Below are 17,585 nucleotides of genomic sequence, written 5' to 3'. Positions count from 1 at the left end.
CTAACTGTATTAAGAAGAATTTTTCAAACATCTATGTCAACCACTAGCTATTCACAGCTTTTTGGGAGCACTGTTTTTACGTTTGATGCTAAGCATATGTATCTACAGCCAACACATTCTACGAATGGAATGTGTTATTTACCATGTAAGCATCTATTCATAGCGTGTACTGCAGTAGATTCATATGCAACCACCCTCCTCCCCGGCAGCTATTGGTTGATGTATGTTCTTACCAATTAACATTTTACATTATACTACTATTCATTTGCATGCTCATCTTTTCTGTCACTTTATTACTCCTATCCAAAGCTCATCAAATGAGCTAAAAACAATCTAAGAAAAAAGCAGATGAACATGCGCAAAATAGAACATTGATTATTTTGCCCACAGCATACCATTAGTTGTTTTATGCTGTCACTTATTTGCAATCTTTCGACTGCTTAGCCCCCATAGGCTTCTCTTCCTTTCTTGTGCTAGCTCCTCCCAAGAGCATGGACCAAGTTCTTCCTTGTCTTTCTGCTAAGCACTATTTTTTTTATAAACGTTTTGATAATATTTCTGGACATGCAATGTGCTTTCCTACATTTAGAACATGCATACGGTTTCTTATCTGCTGTCTCTGTCAACGCTTTAGTTACTTACACCCAACCTGCCGTCTCGATCAATGCTTTAGTTACAACTGTTCTACTCTACTCTACACAACTCTACGCTTTTCCACTCTACACCTCTCTGCATCACTCCATGCCACTCCACTCTACGTGACTCCACTCTATTCCACAAAACGACGCTCAACTCTACTCCAATCCCATAAGCATGTGTAGCTAAGGTGAAATATGCGACAAGGAAAAGCAGGTCGACAAAAAGTCATAGTTACTTGCTTGCAATCTTGGTTCGCTGTCATAGGTATTTTCTGTGAATTAAAAAATAGCATAATATCTCTCATTTATTAGCCTAGATGAAGTATCTACCTGGGTAAGAAGGACATATGGATTTTCCAATGTTTAACAATTGAATAAACAACACAAATGTTTCAGATATCAGTTTCACAATATTGGGATAAGCTATTAAAGGCTCTACAGAAGAGTTCCTGATTGGAATCCAATTATTATAGGTAGGTAACTTCTCTTTAGTTACCTATTAATGTTGTGAAAATGTCAAACCAAAATATGATATTCAACCTAGGCATTCTTTTTCAAACATTTAGTTACAAGTCAATATTCTGATAAGGAGATTAGTGACTGGGCATAGTTGTGACTTCTTAACATCCAATACAATTTAGGATGAGTGAGGTAAAAAGTATCTTTGGCTCTGACTTGCTTCTTTTGTTGCTACAGTTCCGTCACAAGGTGAAATTTGAGGGGATGGAGTCCCTGCCTTCACGTTCCTCCCAGCGATCCAAAAGTACTCCACGACCGGCAGCGGTTACAACCATCAAAAGCTGTAGCCCAAGCATCTCCTCTGGCTCTTTCCGCTCTGAGGAGCTGGCATTGCCCGAAAGCCCAGCACCAGATCTGTGCTCCTCTGCCATGTACCTGGAGCGCCTTCCATCCACAGTGAACAATCTTCTGGATCAGTTTGATCGTATCAACCAAGTCCTAGAGGATGTCTGCCGCCTGGAGACTAGTCTGGAGGAGGCCCAGAGAAGGATGAATGCAAGCAGAAAGGCTCGTAAGGAGAAAGAACAACTCCAGACTAAAAAGAAAGACACCAACAGACCGGTCAAACTGCTGGACCTGCCACGGACCTACAGCACATTTTCAGAGTCTGCCCTTGCCAGGCTAAGGGCGAACAGGGTAAAGATATGCACCATTGATGGTAACAAGCTTTTCCAGCATCCTTTGGCAGCAGATACCTTAGGAGCTCATAGGTCCTGGCTAGGAGGTGCTCCAGGATCTTATGACCTTTGTTCAAGACTAGGACAAGGTTCTGGTGCAGCATGGAAATGGAGACCAAAGAGCGAGGAAGGAAAAGGAGGAATGGGTCGTGACTTTGTTCAGCAGAATGTGCCCCAGAAAAGGAGAGCTTGGCAAACAGATGGTCATAGTGAAATGTAGTAGGCCATGGAACACCAAAGGACTTCAACTTAAAGGGTCTTCTGGGTTCAACCTGTGCTTTGTTTGGAGTCAAGAAGACTAATATGGCTCCTTAAATCCTCCTAGCCTCACAATCCCTAACTTTGGGTGCATCTCCTTCGAACAATCAAGAAAAATTCAACTGGCTTCTTCTAAGCCGATAACTCACAAACCTTTCAATAAACGCTCCTCAGCATCTGATGGAAAAGAAAACAATTTTTTTAGATAATAAAATGAAATAATTCATAGGCAATGTGTCCTTTCTGGTATTGTATTTAAAAAAAAATATTTTCATTGTTGCCAGAGAAACAGACCAGTTAAATACAGAGATAGTGAATCAGAGTTTTGTCGCCATGTGTTGTTTGTATATTATAAAATTCACCCCCTTGGAAGACACCTTGCCCCCATCGAAAGGAGACATTTAGTAAAAAAGAATTGATAACCATTTCCTGCTCTTATTGACATGGGAGCCACAACCTTGATGACGGGCAGTTTTACAGTGTCTGTTCAGGTGTCACACCCTCTTCAAACATGCATGATATCTGTCCATATGGTTGCAGTAATCGTTAGTCTTCATACATGAGCATCAATTTACAGACGCTTGGATTAAACGTTGAGTTTCACTGTAGCTTTTCTCAAGCACATAGTCTGTCTGTCCTAAAAGCCATTGCTGTTCTTGCTCTGTCATTATTAGCCTGAAAGTCACCTCCTGGAAAACACTGCTCACCGATACCTGTAGAACAAAGAAGAAGATCATTCAAGAATAAAACACTTGACCAAGAGTAAGGCACTATGCACCCCATTGCCAATTGAGAGACAGATAAAAATAAAACCATGAACAAGGCAAACTCCATTCTTCCTTCACCTCAGAATTAAACAACTAGCATTCTCAGCTAAGAGCAAATAATGCATGCATAAATGAGGCACATTCCAGCCTCAATGTTGCCCCACAGCCAAGCAGACTGTTTCGCAAACACATCAGCAAATTCAAACGCAGCTCTGCAGGCTCATAGTTCCATCATCCTGTATCCAGAGGCTGATAACCCAGACCTCCGCCCCCAATCAGCCTGACATAAACCAACCTCAGCTCTGCAGGCTCACACATTTGCTTCCATGGGCCAAACTTGCTATGCCCCATATCTCCTAAAGAGCTAGACCTACTTAACGCCAGCCATTGGGCCTCACCAAGCCACTTCCAATAAGCTATACTTGTAATATCCTCAGACACAGGCACAATGTGACTCCAGCACACATGCACAAGTACAGCACCCTCATAGCCAGATACACATCACCTACAGAGCAAGACACTATCATGTCGTACCACACCTCCAGCCAGGCACACAAAACTCACAGTAAAGCACACACCGCACTCTGGGAGGGGCACGCTCCAATGCCACAGCCAGGCACCCTGCCTGCACTACACGGCCAGCCATCCTGTATCATCAGTACTGGCCATACTGCATCATCGGGGCCGGACACACTGCACTACCATGAGAAGGCACCCAGCAGCTACACAGCAAAATCAAGGAGTCAGTCACACTGCAGCTGGGGCCTGACATATAACATTTTCAAATAAAGCATGAAGTATGATCCGAGGTTGGCATACAACAGCACCAAGGCGAGCACATACCAGCTTGAAATTATGACTCTCTCTACATGCAGTTATGAATTCATGCTCACAATTTGCATTCCTGTCCCACTTGCTCACCTCCTGAAAACGAAGCTTCTGGAACAGAGCAATGCTAGCCACATTTTCTTGTCCAATTTTAGCTTCAAATTTGGAGATTCCAAGCGATGTCACTCCTATAGTATAGGGAGTAATAAGAGAATCGTCAGAGTACTTTATGGTATACATTTCCCAGTCATGAAATCTAGAACACATTTAGAGCATGTCTAAGGTACACCTTTCTACCCTACAAGACACAGGTAATGCTCGATAGGAGATTTTTGTGTTCATCTTCTTGCCCAATGGGACGTATCTTCCTGTCCCACCCACATAGGTGGTGTGCTACCGGATACATAGCCCACTCTCGCCTACAGGTTATAAAAATCACAGACCCACATCTAATGGCCTACATAATACAATGTCTACTCTCGCCTAAATATACAGCCCTATATGATGCATATTCTAGACCCAACTGCATTGGGATTCTTCAACAAGATGAACCACCAGCCCAACTCACACCTGTGACGGCTCAGAAAATACATTTTCAGGGAATATATCTCCTGGTACTGACCACATTGGTGCCACTCTTTATGACAGATGTCCCTGCACAACCCACATAAGCTACCCTCCAGGTTCTATTCAAAGAGATGTTTACCATATCTCAGCATCAGCAGTGTAGCCTCCTTGCCAAATCCTTTCCCACGGTAGCTGGACTCTAAAGGACACAAATATTTGGGTAAGTATCTCTCATGTAAAGTGGATTGCCTGCCTCGGAGAGTACATGTTCACCTCTTACATATACCAAAAACATGAGCAAAGTACCAATGGGAACGTTTGGGAGCCTGTGCACAATTAGAGAGATTTCTCTTGCAGAAAAATGAGTTGCTTACACACAAGAAAAGATGTTTCTGCGGAGAATAGTCACATACTGCAGAGTCCTATGATTTAAGTTATTTTATTGCTTGACAAATACCATGCCATACATAAGACAAAAAATACATTACTGATTGAACACTTAATGCACATTGAAAACCATTCCTAAAACGTTCTCCGAGAAAAGCACATAAAAGGAGGTAAACAAATCTCTTCCTAATCATTTTGACAATTTACTGAAGGTGATATGTGATACAATAATTCTATTCCTAGGTATGTATTTTTGGTAAATAAAAGTACACATAACACAATGTATATGAAAACGCATAAACTGTTTTCTCTATATGAAACTTGTGATTGAAATTTAAATCGCACAAATTCTTTAGGACAAATCAATTTGAGCTACTGAAATCAATTTCAAACCTATTGGCTGAAACAGATTTTAAAACCAATAAGCGGACAGAATAAATAATACTTTAAACACTGTTGAACTCTTTATACATTCAAAGTCATGCTAAAATCTCTTGTCACAAACTATGGTTCAAGGAGCTACCATGTTTGCCGGCCAATACTTAATATGCAAACACAACAGGTGATGGACCGAATGTGGATCAATGTCACACACTCAACCCAGTCCAAAGATCTGGGCCCAAATCCATCGTTTTTTTGCACTCCACACCACCCTGGGTTAGACAATGGCGATATGCAAATCAGCTCTGACCCTGTGCCCCATGGGAACAGTCCAGTCCGAACTACAAAAGCCATGTCCTTCCCAGAACGGAATCAAGCATCCGAGGACCGGACCGGTTTCGAGGTAACACCTCTCATCAGCCCGGCTAGCTTGACTCCAGTGGTGTGGAGTGCCTGGGACCCACGTCTGGGCATCCCCAGCGCACTTAGGGCGGAATATGCAAACACAACAGGTGATGGACCGAATGTGGATCAATGTCACACACTCAACCCAATCCAAAGATCTGGCCCCAAATCCATCGTTTTTTTGCACTCCACACCACCCTGGGTTAGACAATGGCGATATGCAAATCAGCTCTGACCCTGTGCCCCATGGGAACAGTCCAGTCCGAACTACAAAAGCCATGTCCTTCCCAGAACGGAATCAAGCATCCGAGGACCGGACCGGTTTCGAGGTAACACCTCTCATCAGCCCGGCTAGCTTGACTCCAGTGGTGTGGAGTGCCTGGGACCCACGTCTGGGCATCCCCAGCGCACTTAGGGCGGAATATGCAAACACAACAGGTGATGGACCGAATGTGGATCAATGTCACACACTCAACCCAGTCCAAAGATCTGGGCCCAAATCCATCGTTTTTTTGCACTCCACACCACCCTGGGTTAGACAATGGCGATATGCAAATCAGCTCTGACCCTGTGCCCCATGGGAACAGTCCAGTCCGAACTACAAAAGCCATGTCCTTCCCAGAACGGAATCAAGCATCCGAGGACCGGACCGGTTTCGAGGTAACACCTCTCATCAGCCCGGCTAGCTTGACTTGGCCTTAATGGCATGTATTTGTTAGCCGCCATTCTTTTTCATATTTCGCTGTTTTTTGTCCATTGATATGTAACGAAGAATGGTTCAACAAGTGTTTTGAGAAAAAAATATGTATTTATTTTTTAAATGTTTGAACTAGAAATCTAAAATCCTTTACTCCCATAGGGGATAACTGGAATGCTTGAATTAATCTTGATCACTGGTAATTACTCAGACCCTATGGGAGTAAAGCATTTTTGTCTGCCAGATAAGACCTAGCCATATGCAAATCAGCCTTGGCCCTGTTCCATAAGAACAGGCCAGACTGAACTGCCAAGCCAGGTCCTCTCAAAAATGGAACACAGGCAGCCCAAGACCAGTTGCGGCATCATTGGGCCTTTTCAGTCAGGTGCAGAAAGGTTCCAGTGGCACAGTGAGCATGGGACCACATCTGAGCATACCCATCACACTTTTAGCATGGCACTGAAAAGTGCAAAAATGTAATGGCTCAGCCATCGGTAATTACTCTGGACAGAATCCCAGTCCATCATTTTTTTGCTTACTATTCCAACTCTAGCGGACTCAACCAAGACCCTTGGAATAATGCCAGGTAAGAACCTGAACATGCAATCCCACATTTGCACGATGGCTAAAACCGCAGGCTTCCATCTGAGCTATCTTAGAAAACTGAAACCATTCATATCTACATCAGGCTTCAAAACGGCAGTCTAGGCATTGGTCGTCTCGAGGATTGAGTATGGATGCACAACTTTATCAGGACTACCCAAGATTTCAACAGCTTCACTAAAAGCCTGTCTCAATGCGGCAACAAGACTCATAACAGGCTCCAGAAAGTTTGACCACATCACCACACCTGAAAGAGCTTAACTGGTTACCTTATGAAGCAAGAATCCAACTAAAGATGGCATGTATCACACACAAAACGATACACTACAAAACACCACTTTACCTAGCCCAGAAAATCACATTGTCAGGAGGCAGCAGATTCTCTCGGAGTAATGGAGACCTCTTACTGAAACCTGCCCTCCTCCGTAAGAAGAGAACTTATGACAGAGCATCCTGGTACTCACTCCCCCGAGCATCAGAAAGATCTCGTCTACGTCAGTTTTCAAAAGAGAAGCTAAGACTTTTCATATGCGCAAATTCCTTCCATAAATAACGAAAGACCAGACACTGTTATGATACTATCTAGTTAAGGGACTATGTTAACACAGAAAGATCTCTTGTATCGTTAGGACATGTATGCATTATGTTGTAAACACAAACGCCTTATTCTCCCAAACTGATTATTTACACTTGTTACTGTTGCTTATAGGTTTCTGTCAAACCTGCCATCGAAAGTTCTAGGCTATGGAATTGTGAAGCGCTCTGATACCCTAATAGGGTCATGTCTGTGCTGTATAAAACACGGAATTAAAAAACAAAACAAAAAAAAACTCTGATTAGATCCATCCATATGCAAATAAGCCCTGGTTCTGCTTCAACAGGAATGGCCCTAACTGCCAAGCCAGGCCACTGTGCCATAGGACTCAAGTTAAGCATCACTGATGACATCGAAATGACAGTTAGTTTGCTTATGTTCCTCAACTGAATGGGCCTGTCAGTCCGGGCCGGACTGCTCGTATTGGAGCAGGACCAAGGCTGATTAGCATAAGACAGGTCTCTGTCTGGAACGGCACAGTAGGCAAAAACATAATGGTCTGGAATGCATCCGAGTGATCACCAGTGCCTGAAATGGAGTCAAACATTCATCCCATCATCTTGTTTTTTGTAGTATACTTTTTTTGCAACATTTATTATCAGTCATGTGAACACAAAATTGTGCAATGCCAATACCGTAAATGAATTCAAGACGGTACAGTACAAAACAGTACGTTGGAGGGTGGAATACAAAATGAAGGCAGGTACCTTGGAAAGTTGTGCTTAGTTGCATCATGCACTCTATTTTACAGACACAGGGGTTGCTGACTCAAACTCTGAGAGAATTGTGGGCACACTTTAAGAACAATGAAAAAAAGAAATCATAAGAAACTCGAAGAATACTAAGAATAACAAGAACAACATGGTGGTGGTATAGTAAATTGAGAACATCTCACTGGGAGAAGGCAGAATCAAGGTCAGCATGCTGGAATTGGGGTTTCTACTGGGAAGGTGGCAGATAGAGCCATCTGCTAAATCAGTTCTCCGTAGAGATATGCAGATACCCTCTCATTACATTGCAAGTGGCAGTAAGTGCGGAGGTATGGCCAGCAGAGGTGAAGGCTTGTATCATAGCAAGTAGTTAATAAGTGTTGAAGCCTAACATTTAATACATTGGCACACTAAGATGATGGAGGTCAGACAAAAGTATGAGTAAAACAAAGTGGAGTGATATTAGGCAAGCAGGGACAGATCTAGTGCCAAGGAGTCTGCTGCTGGGCATATACAGTCAGGCGCAGGTTTGTTCAAAAGGTTCCCATTAGGTTAGTTGTTCTACCATGGTCTATGAGGTCTATTTGAGAGGTGAGTCTGTCAAGTTAAGCGGAGTGTCAAACAGAGTGTGGTGAGGTGTTCACGGCTGGGTACTAATATTCCATGGTCCACTTGTTATCACCAACCTTGTCAATCCTTGCCCAAATCAAAAGGGAAGGTGCCCCAAAAGTGTGTGAAAATAACTGATAATTCATTTTGTATACAAGTTGTTCACAGTGAGCTATCCAGGAGAGCTCTGTAAGACATTTATCCAGAGTGCTGCAGTGCAGTAGAATACAGTCCTTGGTCTCAGCGAAGGAAGTCGCTATTCATCTTTGGCTATGGGTATGTGCACTGTGCTGTGTAAGATGACGTGGGCCAATGGGGGAATAGTCATGTCACTAACACTTGTCAATATGGTCGATATGGTTGCACAACACATGAAGCAAACCACAATCCCCAGGGCACATCTTCAGCAGGTGAGGGTCTAGTAGGCTTGCTCTGTGTAATTTACATGGGATTCAATAATAATCATTTAAGATCTTGAGTTGAAGGAATTTAAATTTGGATTCCCTGACCAACCTTTAATGATCCTGTAGCAAGGTGGACCCCTCCCCAAGGGAATAATCCTTTCATTCTTCGGCCAAAGTAACCTGGAAGGATATTGTGTAGGTTTCAAAAACATTTTACCAATACTACTATAAATAAGATCCCCATAAAGCCCAGATACCACTCCATAGCACAAGATATTTCCTGAAGAGTGAGTACACCAGTTCAATCAGCATTCGTTGGAATTACAGCTGAGGAAGTGTGTCAGTTGTCTCTGGTTTCCAGCTGATCCATCTAGGCAATACTGCACTTTCAAAGGTCAAATTGATTTGGTAGGGCAACACAGAGCAAATGGTCTATGGTGGAGCTGCACTTTTCGGACCATTGTTTTCAAGAAATGAGCATGTTGTCAATCAACAGGCCAGCAATATGCTACATAGACGTTAGTCTGTGCAGTAACATATTTACCCATGACTCTTGTCCTCCAGTCAAGGAATAGTTTTAAAAATCAATTTGTCCAAGGTTAGTGGAACAATTTTGTGAATATGGACTGGGAGTGTTGTTAAAGGGCACTGAAGCAGGGCCCTTACTAATGTCACCCTTGCAGGTACCGTCCCCTCTTTCAGTGCTCCGTTCATCATCCCCTTGTGTTTGCTTTGTTCGCCCTAAGTTGGCAGACGTGGGTCCCTTGCTCACTTTGCCACTGGATTCAAGCTAGCCTGGCTGATGAGGGGTGTTACTGCGAAACCGGTCCCAGGATGCTTGTTTCCGGTCCAGGGAAGACCTGGCTTGGCATTTCGGTCTGAATCAAGACTGATTTGCATATGGCTGGGTCTGAACTGGGGTGGCGAAGTGAGCTAAAGAACAATGATGGATTCAACCCAGATCTGAAACTGGGGTGAGTGTCTGAAAAGTTTCAGTGCTCTGTCCATCATCTCCTTGTGCTTGCTTTGACCGCCCCCTGTTGTGGTATGAAGAGAATTGTGATAGTTGGTGTGCAAGATAACACAGTAGGTGATGGATAAAATGCCGAACACTGTCAAACATTCAACCCTAGTACAGCGATCTGGGCCTAAATTCATCTGATCTCAATCATAGACATTTATAGAGCGCTCTACTTACCCGGAGGGTCTCAAGGCGCTAGGGGGGGGGGGGGGGGGGGGGGGTGCTGCTACTGCCCGAACAGCCAGGTCTTGAGCTTCTTCCTGAAGGCGAGGTGGTCTTGGGTCAGGCGCAGGTCGGTCGGGAGGGAGTTCCAGGTCTTGGCGGCCAGGTAGGAGAAGGACCTTCCTCCTGTTGTCATTCTTCGGATGTGGGGGACGGCGGCGAGGGCGTGACTGGCTGATCGGAGGTGTCGTTTGGGAGCGTAGAAGTTGATGCGGTTGTTGAGGTAGCTCGGGCCTTGATCGTGGAGAGCTTTGTGTGCGTGGGTAAGGAGACGGAAGGTGATTCTCTTGTTGACCGGGAGCCAGTGCAGGTCTCTTAGGTGTCCGGAGATGTGGCTGTGTCGTGGGATGTCGAGGATGAGTCTGGCTGAGGCGTTCTGGATCCGTTGGAGTCTCTTCTGGAGCTTGGTGGTGGTTCCGGCGTAGAGGGCGTTGCAGTAGTCCAGTCGGCTGGTGACGAGGGCCTGGGTGACAGTCTTCCTGGTCTCGGTGGGGATCCACCGGAAGATTTTCCGTAGCATGCGCAGGATGTTGAAGCATGACGAGGAGACGGCGTTGACTTGCTTGGTCATGGAGAGGGAGGAGTCCAGGATGAAGCCCAGGTTGCGTGCGTGGTCTGTCGGTTTGGGTGCGGTTCCCAGGGCGGGGGGCCACCAGGAGTCGCCCCAGGCGGAGGGCGAGGATCCCAGGATGAGGACTTCCGTCTTGTCCGAGTTCAGCTTCAGGCGGCTGGTCGACATCCACTCGGCTACCTCTTTTATTCCTTCGTGAAGGTTGGCTCTGGCGGCGGCGGGGTCGTTGGTAAGGGAGAGGATCAGCTGGGTATCGTCGGCGTAGGAGATGATGTTCAGGTTGTGTTGGCGTGCGATGGCCGCGAGGGGGCTCATGTAGACGTTGAAGAGGGTTGGGCTCAGCGAGGATCCTTGGGGTACGCCGCAGATGACTTTGGTGGCCTTTGATTTGTACGGTGGTAGGCGGACTCTCTGGGTTCTTCCGTCGAGGAAGGAGATGATCCATTCCAGTGCCTTCTCCTGGATTCCGACGTTGTAGAGGCGCTGCACTAGGGTGCGGTGGCAGACGGTGTCGAAGGCCGCGGAGAGGTCTAGGAGGATGAGGGCCGCTGTTTCTCCGTTGTCCATCAGGGTTCGGATGTCATCGGTGGCAGCGATGAGGGTGGTCTCGGTGCTGTGGTTGGCTCGGAAGCCAGACTGAGAGGGGTCGAGTGATCCGTTCGTCTCGAGGAAGGCGGCCAGTTGCTTGTTGACGGTCTTCTCGATGACTTTGGCCGGAAACGGGAGCAGCGAGATGGGGCTGTAATTCTTGAGTTCGGTGGGGTCCGCTGTTGGTTTCTTGAGTAGAGCGCTGAGTTCGGCGTGCTTCCAGCTCTCAGGGAAGGTGGCGGTGGTGAAGGAGGTGTTGATGATGTCCCGCAGGTGGGGTGCGATGACAGCGTCGGCCTTGTTGAAGACGTGGTGAGGGCAGGGGTCGGTCGGAGATCCGGAGTGGATGGAGTTCATCATGCGGACGGTGTCTTCGGTGCTGATCGGAGTCCAGGCGCGGAGGGTGGTGGTGGGGGGCGGTGGTTCGGTCGTGTCGGACGTGGCGTTCGTTGGTTGGGTGTTGAAGCTGTTGTGTATGTCCGCGATCTTGTTGTGGACGTAGGAGGCGAGGGAGTTGCAGAGTTCTTGCGATAGGGTGATGTCGTTGTTTCCGGCGTTGGGGTTGGAGAGCTCTTTCACGATGTTGAAGAGTTCCTTGCTGTTGTGTGCGTTGTTGTCCAGTCGGTCCTTGAATGCAGTTTTCTTGGTGTCGCGGATCAGCTGGTGGTGCTTCCGGGTGGCAAGCTTGAGGGTGGTCATGTTGTCCGGTGTTGGCTCCCTTCTCCAGGCTTTCTCGAGGGCTCGGCAGTTCTTCTTGGAGCTCTTGAGTTCGTCGGTGAACCATGGGGCCTTCTTGCTGCCGGGTCTGCTGGGCGGGGTCTTCAGTGGGGCGAGTTCGTCCGCGCAGTTGCTGATCCACTTCGTGAGGTTGTCGGCGGCCTGGCTGGGGTTCGCTGAGCTGGCGGGAGGGTGCTGGCTCAGGGAAGCGGCGAGCTGGTCGACTGATCTTGCTCCAGTTTCTGCGGGCGACCTGTTGCTGGTGGTGGTGGATCGTCGTTCTTCTGAAGGTGAAGTGGACGCAGCTGTGGTCCGTCCAGTGGAGTCCTGTGGCGTGGCTGAAGGTGATGTCTTTGCTGGATGAGAAGACGGCGTCGAGTGTGTGTCCGGCGAGGTGGGTGGGGGTGGTCACCAGCTGCTTGAGTCCGAGGTTGGCGAGGTTGTCGAGCAGGGTGGTGGTGTTGCGGTCGTTGTTGTTCTCCAGGTGGAAGTTGAGGTCCCCTAGGAGGATGTAGTCAGCGGAGGGGAGGGCATGCGGGCTGACGAAGTCGGCGATGTCCTCGCTGAATTGTGTGCGTGGTCCCGGGGGTCGGTAGATCAGGGTGCCTCTGAGGGTGGTCTTCGGGTCGGTGTGGATCTGGAAGTGTAGGTGTTCGGCGGTAGTCAGGATGTCGTCGGTGTAAGTCGTGATGCGGATGGTGTCCCTGTGGATGATGGCGATGCCTCCTCCCATCTGGTTGGCGGTGCGGTCCCTCCGGGTGATCTTGTAGCCCTCTGGGATGGCGATGGCGATGTCGGGCGCTGAAGAGGCGTTCATCCAGGTCTCCGTGAGGAAGGCAACGTCAGGAGCTGTGGTGTCGATGAGGTTCCAGAGTTCGATGGCGTGTCTGTGGACTGAGCGGGTGTTGAGCAGGATGCACTTGAGGTGGTTGCTGCTGGTGTTCGTCTTGGCGGGTGCTGGTGCGAGGCAGGTCCGGATGCAGGTGAACTTGCAGGCGGTGCAGCAGAAGGGTCCGTGGGAGCGTCTCGGGGTGGCACGGTAGCATCCCGGGACTCGTCCGTCGTTGAGTGCGATGAGGGTGGCGGCGTCGTACGTCCGGCGAGTGGGCTGGGATCTGCGGGGGCCAGGGGTCCTGGCACTGGGCGCGGTCCAGGCACGGACGGGCGCAGACGGGCTTACCTTTGGCGCACCTTCGGCGCTCAGTCGGCGCTCCCGCTGCGCGCGTCCGCTGCGCGGTCGCTGAGGGGGCGTCATAAGAAGGGAGCCGGGAGGGATCTCTGCTCACCATACCATTCCAGTTTGGACCCAGCATATGGCTGGGCCCAAACTGGGGTGGCATAATGAGCAAACAGATCTGTGACTGGGGGTGAATGTTCATCATCTTTTTGTGTTACTATAGACACCCCAATTGGGTAGGGTATGCCCAGACGTGGGTCTCGTGCTCACTCTGCCATTGGATTGAAGCTAGCCTGGCTGATGAGGCATGATACCCTGAAACGGGTCCAAGGATTGTTTTCTCCGGTCCAGGGAGGACCTGGCATGGCCGTTCCGGCTGGACTGTTCCCATTATGAGCAGGGCAAAGACCGATTTGCATATGGCTGGGTCCAAACTGGGGTGGCCTGGTGAGCACAAAAATAGAATAGGGTAAGGGCCACTCCATTTGTCATGGAGTGCCCTTGTGCCACAGGTTCAAAATCCTACACCTGTTGTTCTGGTGGTTAGAACTCAACATACCGGTTGACCTGGTTGGAATTCAACCAGTGCAGCTTTGTGGTAATTTTTTTTTGGGAAATATGTTTTTATTGCAGAATCATAAAAAAAATTTAAAAAATACAATCAATTATCCCGACATTTTCGCCTCTGTCAACTATAATCCACATAACATTAGTTAGGCAGCACACAGCCATTTAGCCCACATCCCGGAGGCCGGGCGACGTCAGCTACAAAAATGCCAGAGGTATCCAAGAGAAAGGAAGAGCAATTTGCATCCAGTCGGCAAGGTGATCTCACATCCGCTTTTCTAGACTTCTCCACCCGACCCTCACAACAATCATCCAAATATAAGCTCCAATAGGGAATCGAATATTGTCATCACAAACGCGACTCAGTTGTTCTCAATCACCCAATCAACCTCCCTCCTTAGGATGTCCCAATAAACTACACTTATTCGCCTAACCTCTGATCAGGGAACATACTCCTCGGATGCTCATCATAAGGGTCTACGCTTGATTCTGGTCTCCGCCTTGCCCCCCTATATATGTTGAAAGAACCCCAACTAACCCTCCCACCCACGTCCCTCCCCCCCAACTGCTGCTGGTGTGGGCTGAATCCACATGTACAGAATCATAATCAGAAGAGGTCTGGGGAATCAGTACACATTTGCTGCCGTGTCTCATGGAACCGTTTACCGTGGTGTCCCCCCTATTCCTCGTCCTCAATCAGATAGTCCTTTAGTGCCTGCACCAATGCCTCCCAAGCCCGTGCCATCTCCAAGCTCTTCTCATTTGCCGTGCAGGTGGCCTGTCTGAACCTAACCACACCCTCACTTCGAGCCCATTTCTTCAGTTCATTCGTCCATCTCCTGTGAGATGGGCCCTCCTTCGATTTCCAGTGCCAGGTGATTTCCCTCTGGGCCAAAATAAGTCCCAAATCAATGAATTTACTCGTGATTTTTGTTTTAGCCGTGTGAGGAAACCAGAGCAACAGACACGTCGCCATGTCATACTCAACCTGTCGATCGGTAACTACATTAAGGAGCGTCCCCACTTCCGACCAGTACAACCCCAGTTTTGGACAGTCCCATAACATATGGTCAAATTCCACATCAGGCGTCAGGCATCTGGGACATGCTGCGTCCTGCACATGGAAAAGCCTCCGGATCTTTCCCGGGGTCAGGTATGCTCGATGTATTACAAAAAAGTGTACCTGCTGAAACCGAGCATTTCTAGTCCCCTTCCATGTCCTCCTCAAAATGTGATCCCATGTCGTGTCAGGTATGGGCTTCCCTACACTCGCCTCCCATTTCTGCTTCAGAGCTGTGAGGGTTCCAAACCTTCGTGCAACATCCGAGAGTGCAGGCAGGTAACCGCCTTAAATGTGCCTGCCGCCATAACCACATACTGGCAGGCCATGGTTGTGCGGGGCTCCGACTGCCCAGCTTTCTAGTGTCTCCGTATCGCCGCTGTCACCGCCGCGTGCAACAGGAAACTCCCATCTGGAAGGCCGAATTGATCCTGAATCACCCTGAATGGCAGTAACTCGCCTATCATATGAAGTCTCAACTCCTCCCAGTCCATTAGTGGTGACCAATCCCCGACCATGCGGCAGCACCGTCAACATACCCAGAGGGAGCTCCGGCGCATAGGGGTGTGCCACCCCCGCTCTTTTCTGACTTTTATTCCAACATAATCGCAAGGTCTTCTCCTCCAGAGCTAAGTCTCGTAACTCAAGCTTCTGTTGCATGACAATATAAGATAGAATATGCCTCTGCATCCCCGCCCCTCTGGATTGGATTGGGCCTCTAAACTCCCTCGCAACATTCTGTGTAAGGATCTGCCGTTGCGCTGCCAAATAGTATAACTCAAAATTGGGAACCGCGAGTCCCCCCTCTGCTTTAGGTCGCATCAGCGTGTTCAGTGCTACCCGGCGCCTCCGATGTCCCCACAAGAAATCCGTCGTCAGCGTGCGCAATTCTTTAAATATCCGTGGAGGGATCCATATTGGCAGCGTGCGGAAATAGTAAAGCAGCCGAGGCAAAGCCACCATCTTAAGCAGCACCTGTGGAAAAGCAGTTTCAATAGATGACCTTTAGACGCTGCTTGGCGTTAATCGCCTCTCATACCACTCGAGGATTTAACAAATAAAGAGGCAGGCGCTGGAAACTGGAGAAGCGGGAAACGAAGTTTAATTCCGTCGGAACAGAACAGGTCAGATCAGACAAACAGGGTATCGTCTCGAGGTGCTCTAACCGCATCTCTGAGGCCTGGCCTCTTATACACAGGTTTATGGCTTTTATTACAGTTTATTACATATGGCACATTCTTGTAAATGCTTTGATGTACGGAAAGACATCCTCGGAATCCCCGCTTCAGGCCCGTTCCGGCACATATCTACAGTAGAAGTCCCCACCCTGATCTCAGTAGGTGATGACTATCGCGCAGCTGGACATTCCGCCGGTTCCCGGAATGTGTGCAATCAATCGGATCTCATGGGGTGGAAGCATTGATTAATCTTAGCTCCTTTGAAGAGGGGTGAGTTTTTACAGTAGGAGCAATAAACTACATCCGCAAGGCTAGGTGATGGCCTGGGATCAGTTCGGACAGCCGGGCACAGAGGAAGGGGGTTATCAAAGGATCCGTGGTCATGAAAGGGATGGAGGGAGGTGTTGGCCTGGTACGGGATGTGGATCTGAGGCAGGGTTGCGCTGAAGGGGTGGTTTATGGCCCGAGCATGTGAGTGCGGGGGCTGTCAGTGCCGGGGGGGATGCTTGCGGGGTCAGAGAGACGCGCTGGCAATCGGCAATGGGCAGAGAGGCCATGGTACTCAAAATGGCTGCTGCTTACGCACACGTATGGTCCTGGAAAAGGGACAAGATGGTGCCGATAAGGTTTACGCTGCAAACTAGATTTTAACAGTCCTCCCTTTTCAACATATCTAGCGAGCTTGTCAGTCTATAGCTATCCCCATTATGTTACGGATTTCAACTTTGTATAAAGCTTTCATTCGCTCAGTTTCAAAGTCCAGAGTCTTAGGGCAGATACAGCTCGCAAAAAGTGAGCACAGAGGTGGCAAGCATTGAACACCCAGGCAGAATCCACATATTATTACAATCGGTATCAATATGATCATAAACAACCTCCACCCCCAGTCTTTCACAGTGCTCCAAAACCAGCTCCCAAACGACCATCCTTCTTGTTCTTGGTGAACCTCTGAGGAGAGTCTGTGGAGATGTTCAATGGCCTTGTAGACTGAGGGCGAATTGTCCGGCACGTAGGTGCAGCAGCTAGATCCGATGATGCGGCATGCTCCCCCACGATTTGCTAGAACCACGTCTAGGACAAGGCGGTTCTGAAGAGCCACCAGGCTGACCGCCTGAAGCTCGGCTGTGTTGTTCGTGAGGATGCCAGCTGTGATGTTCATAGTCGTTTCAACTGCCTGGGCCAGATGTCGGATGGCGCGGCTGTTTGCCATCGGGCCCCAAAATGGAACGAGTCCCTTTACTGCGTCCAGGAACTGCGCTCCAGTGGAGTCTGCTTGTTCAATGTCCTTTGCTCGCTTTTGTCGGTGATGATTTGCTGGTGCCACATATGTCGGAGGAAGGCCAACAGCGATGTAGCAGGTGCCTTCCCAGCCCTTTGGGAGCCAGGTGTAGGCTTTGGTTCCACAGACAAAGTACATATTCGGGGAGGCAACAAAAGAG

At 48.4% G+C, this 17,585-nt stretch overlaps 2 protein-coding genes across 3 annotated transcripts in view; one reads left to right on the top strand and one right to left on the bottom strand.

The window, feature by feature from the left end:
* LOC147702167 (polycystin-1-like) overlaps window positions 1-2,320 on the top strand; it is a 599,895-nt gene extending 597,575 nt beyond the window's left edge. Inside the window, exon 48 of the mRNA XM_086930810.1 lies at window positions 1,335-2,320. Within this exon, the coding sequence (XP_086786936.1) occupies window positions 1,335-2,054 (720 nt within the window). The 3' untranslated portion in view covers window positions 2,055-2,320. The remainder of the gene's footprint in view (window positions 1-1,334) is intronic.
* Window positions 926-17,585, bottom strand: part of NAT9 (N-acetyltransferase 9) — a 170,673-nt gene continuing 154,013 nt past the window's right edge. For both annotated transcript variants that reach the window (XM_086930807.1, XM_086930809.1), the window contains exons 4-6: window positions 4,394-4,453; window positions 3,781-3,875; window positions 926-2,805 (exon numbers count right to left, since the gene is read on the bottom strand). In XM_086930807.1, coding sequence (XP_086786933.1) covers window positions 2,659-2,805; window positions 3,781-3,875; window positions 4,394-4,453 — 302 coding nt within the window. In that variant the 3' untranslated portion in view covers window positions 926-2,658. The remainder of the gene's footprint in view (window positions 2,806-3,780; window positions 3,876-4,393; window positions 4,454-17,585) is intronic.

Source organism: Lissotriton vulgaris, chromosome 7 (assembly GCF_964263255.1).
Source record: "Lissotriton vulgaris chromosome 7, aLisVul1.2, whole genome shotgun sequence".
NCBI lineage: Eukaryota > Metazoa > Chordata > Amphibia > Caudata > Salamandridae > Lissotriton > Lissotriton vulgaris.
Note: the sequence above shows the minus strand (reverse complement) of the source record. Positions and strands in the feature narration are given on the sequence as shown.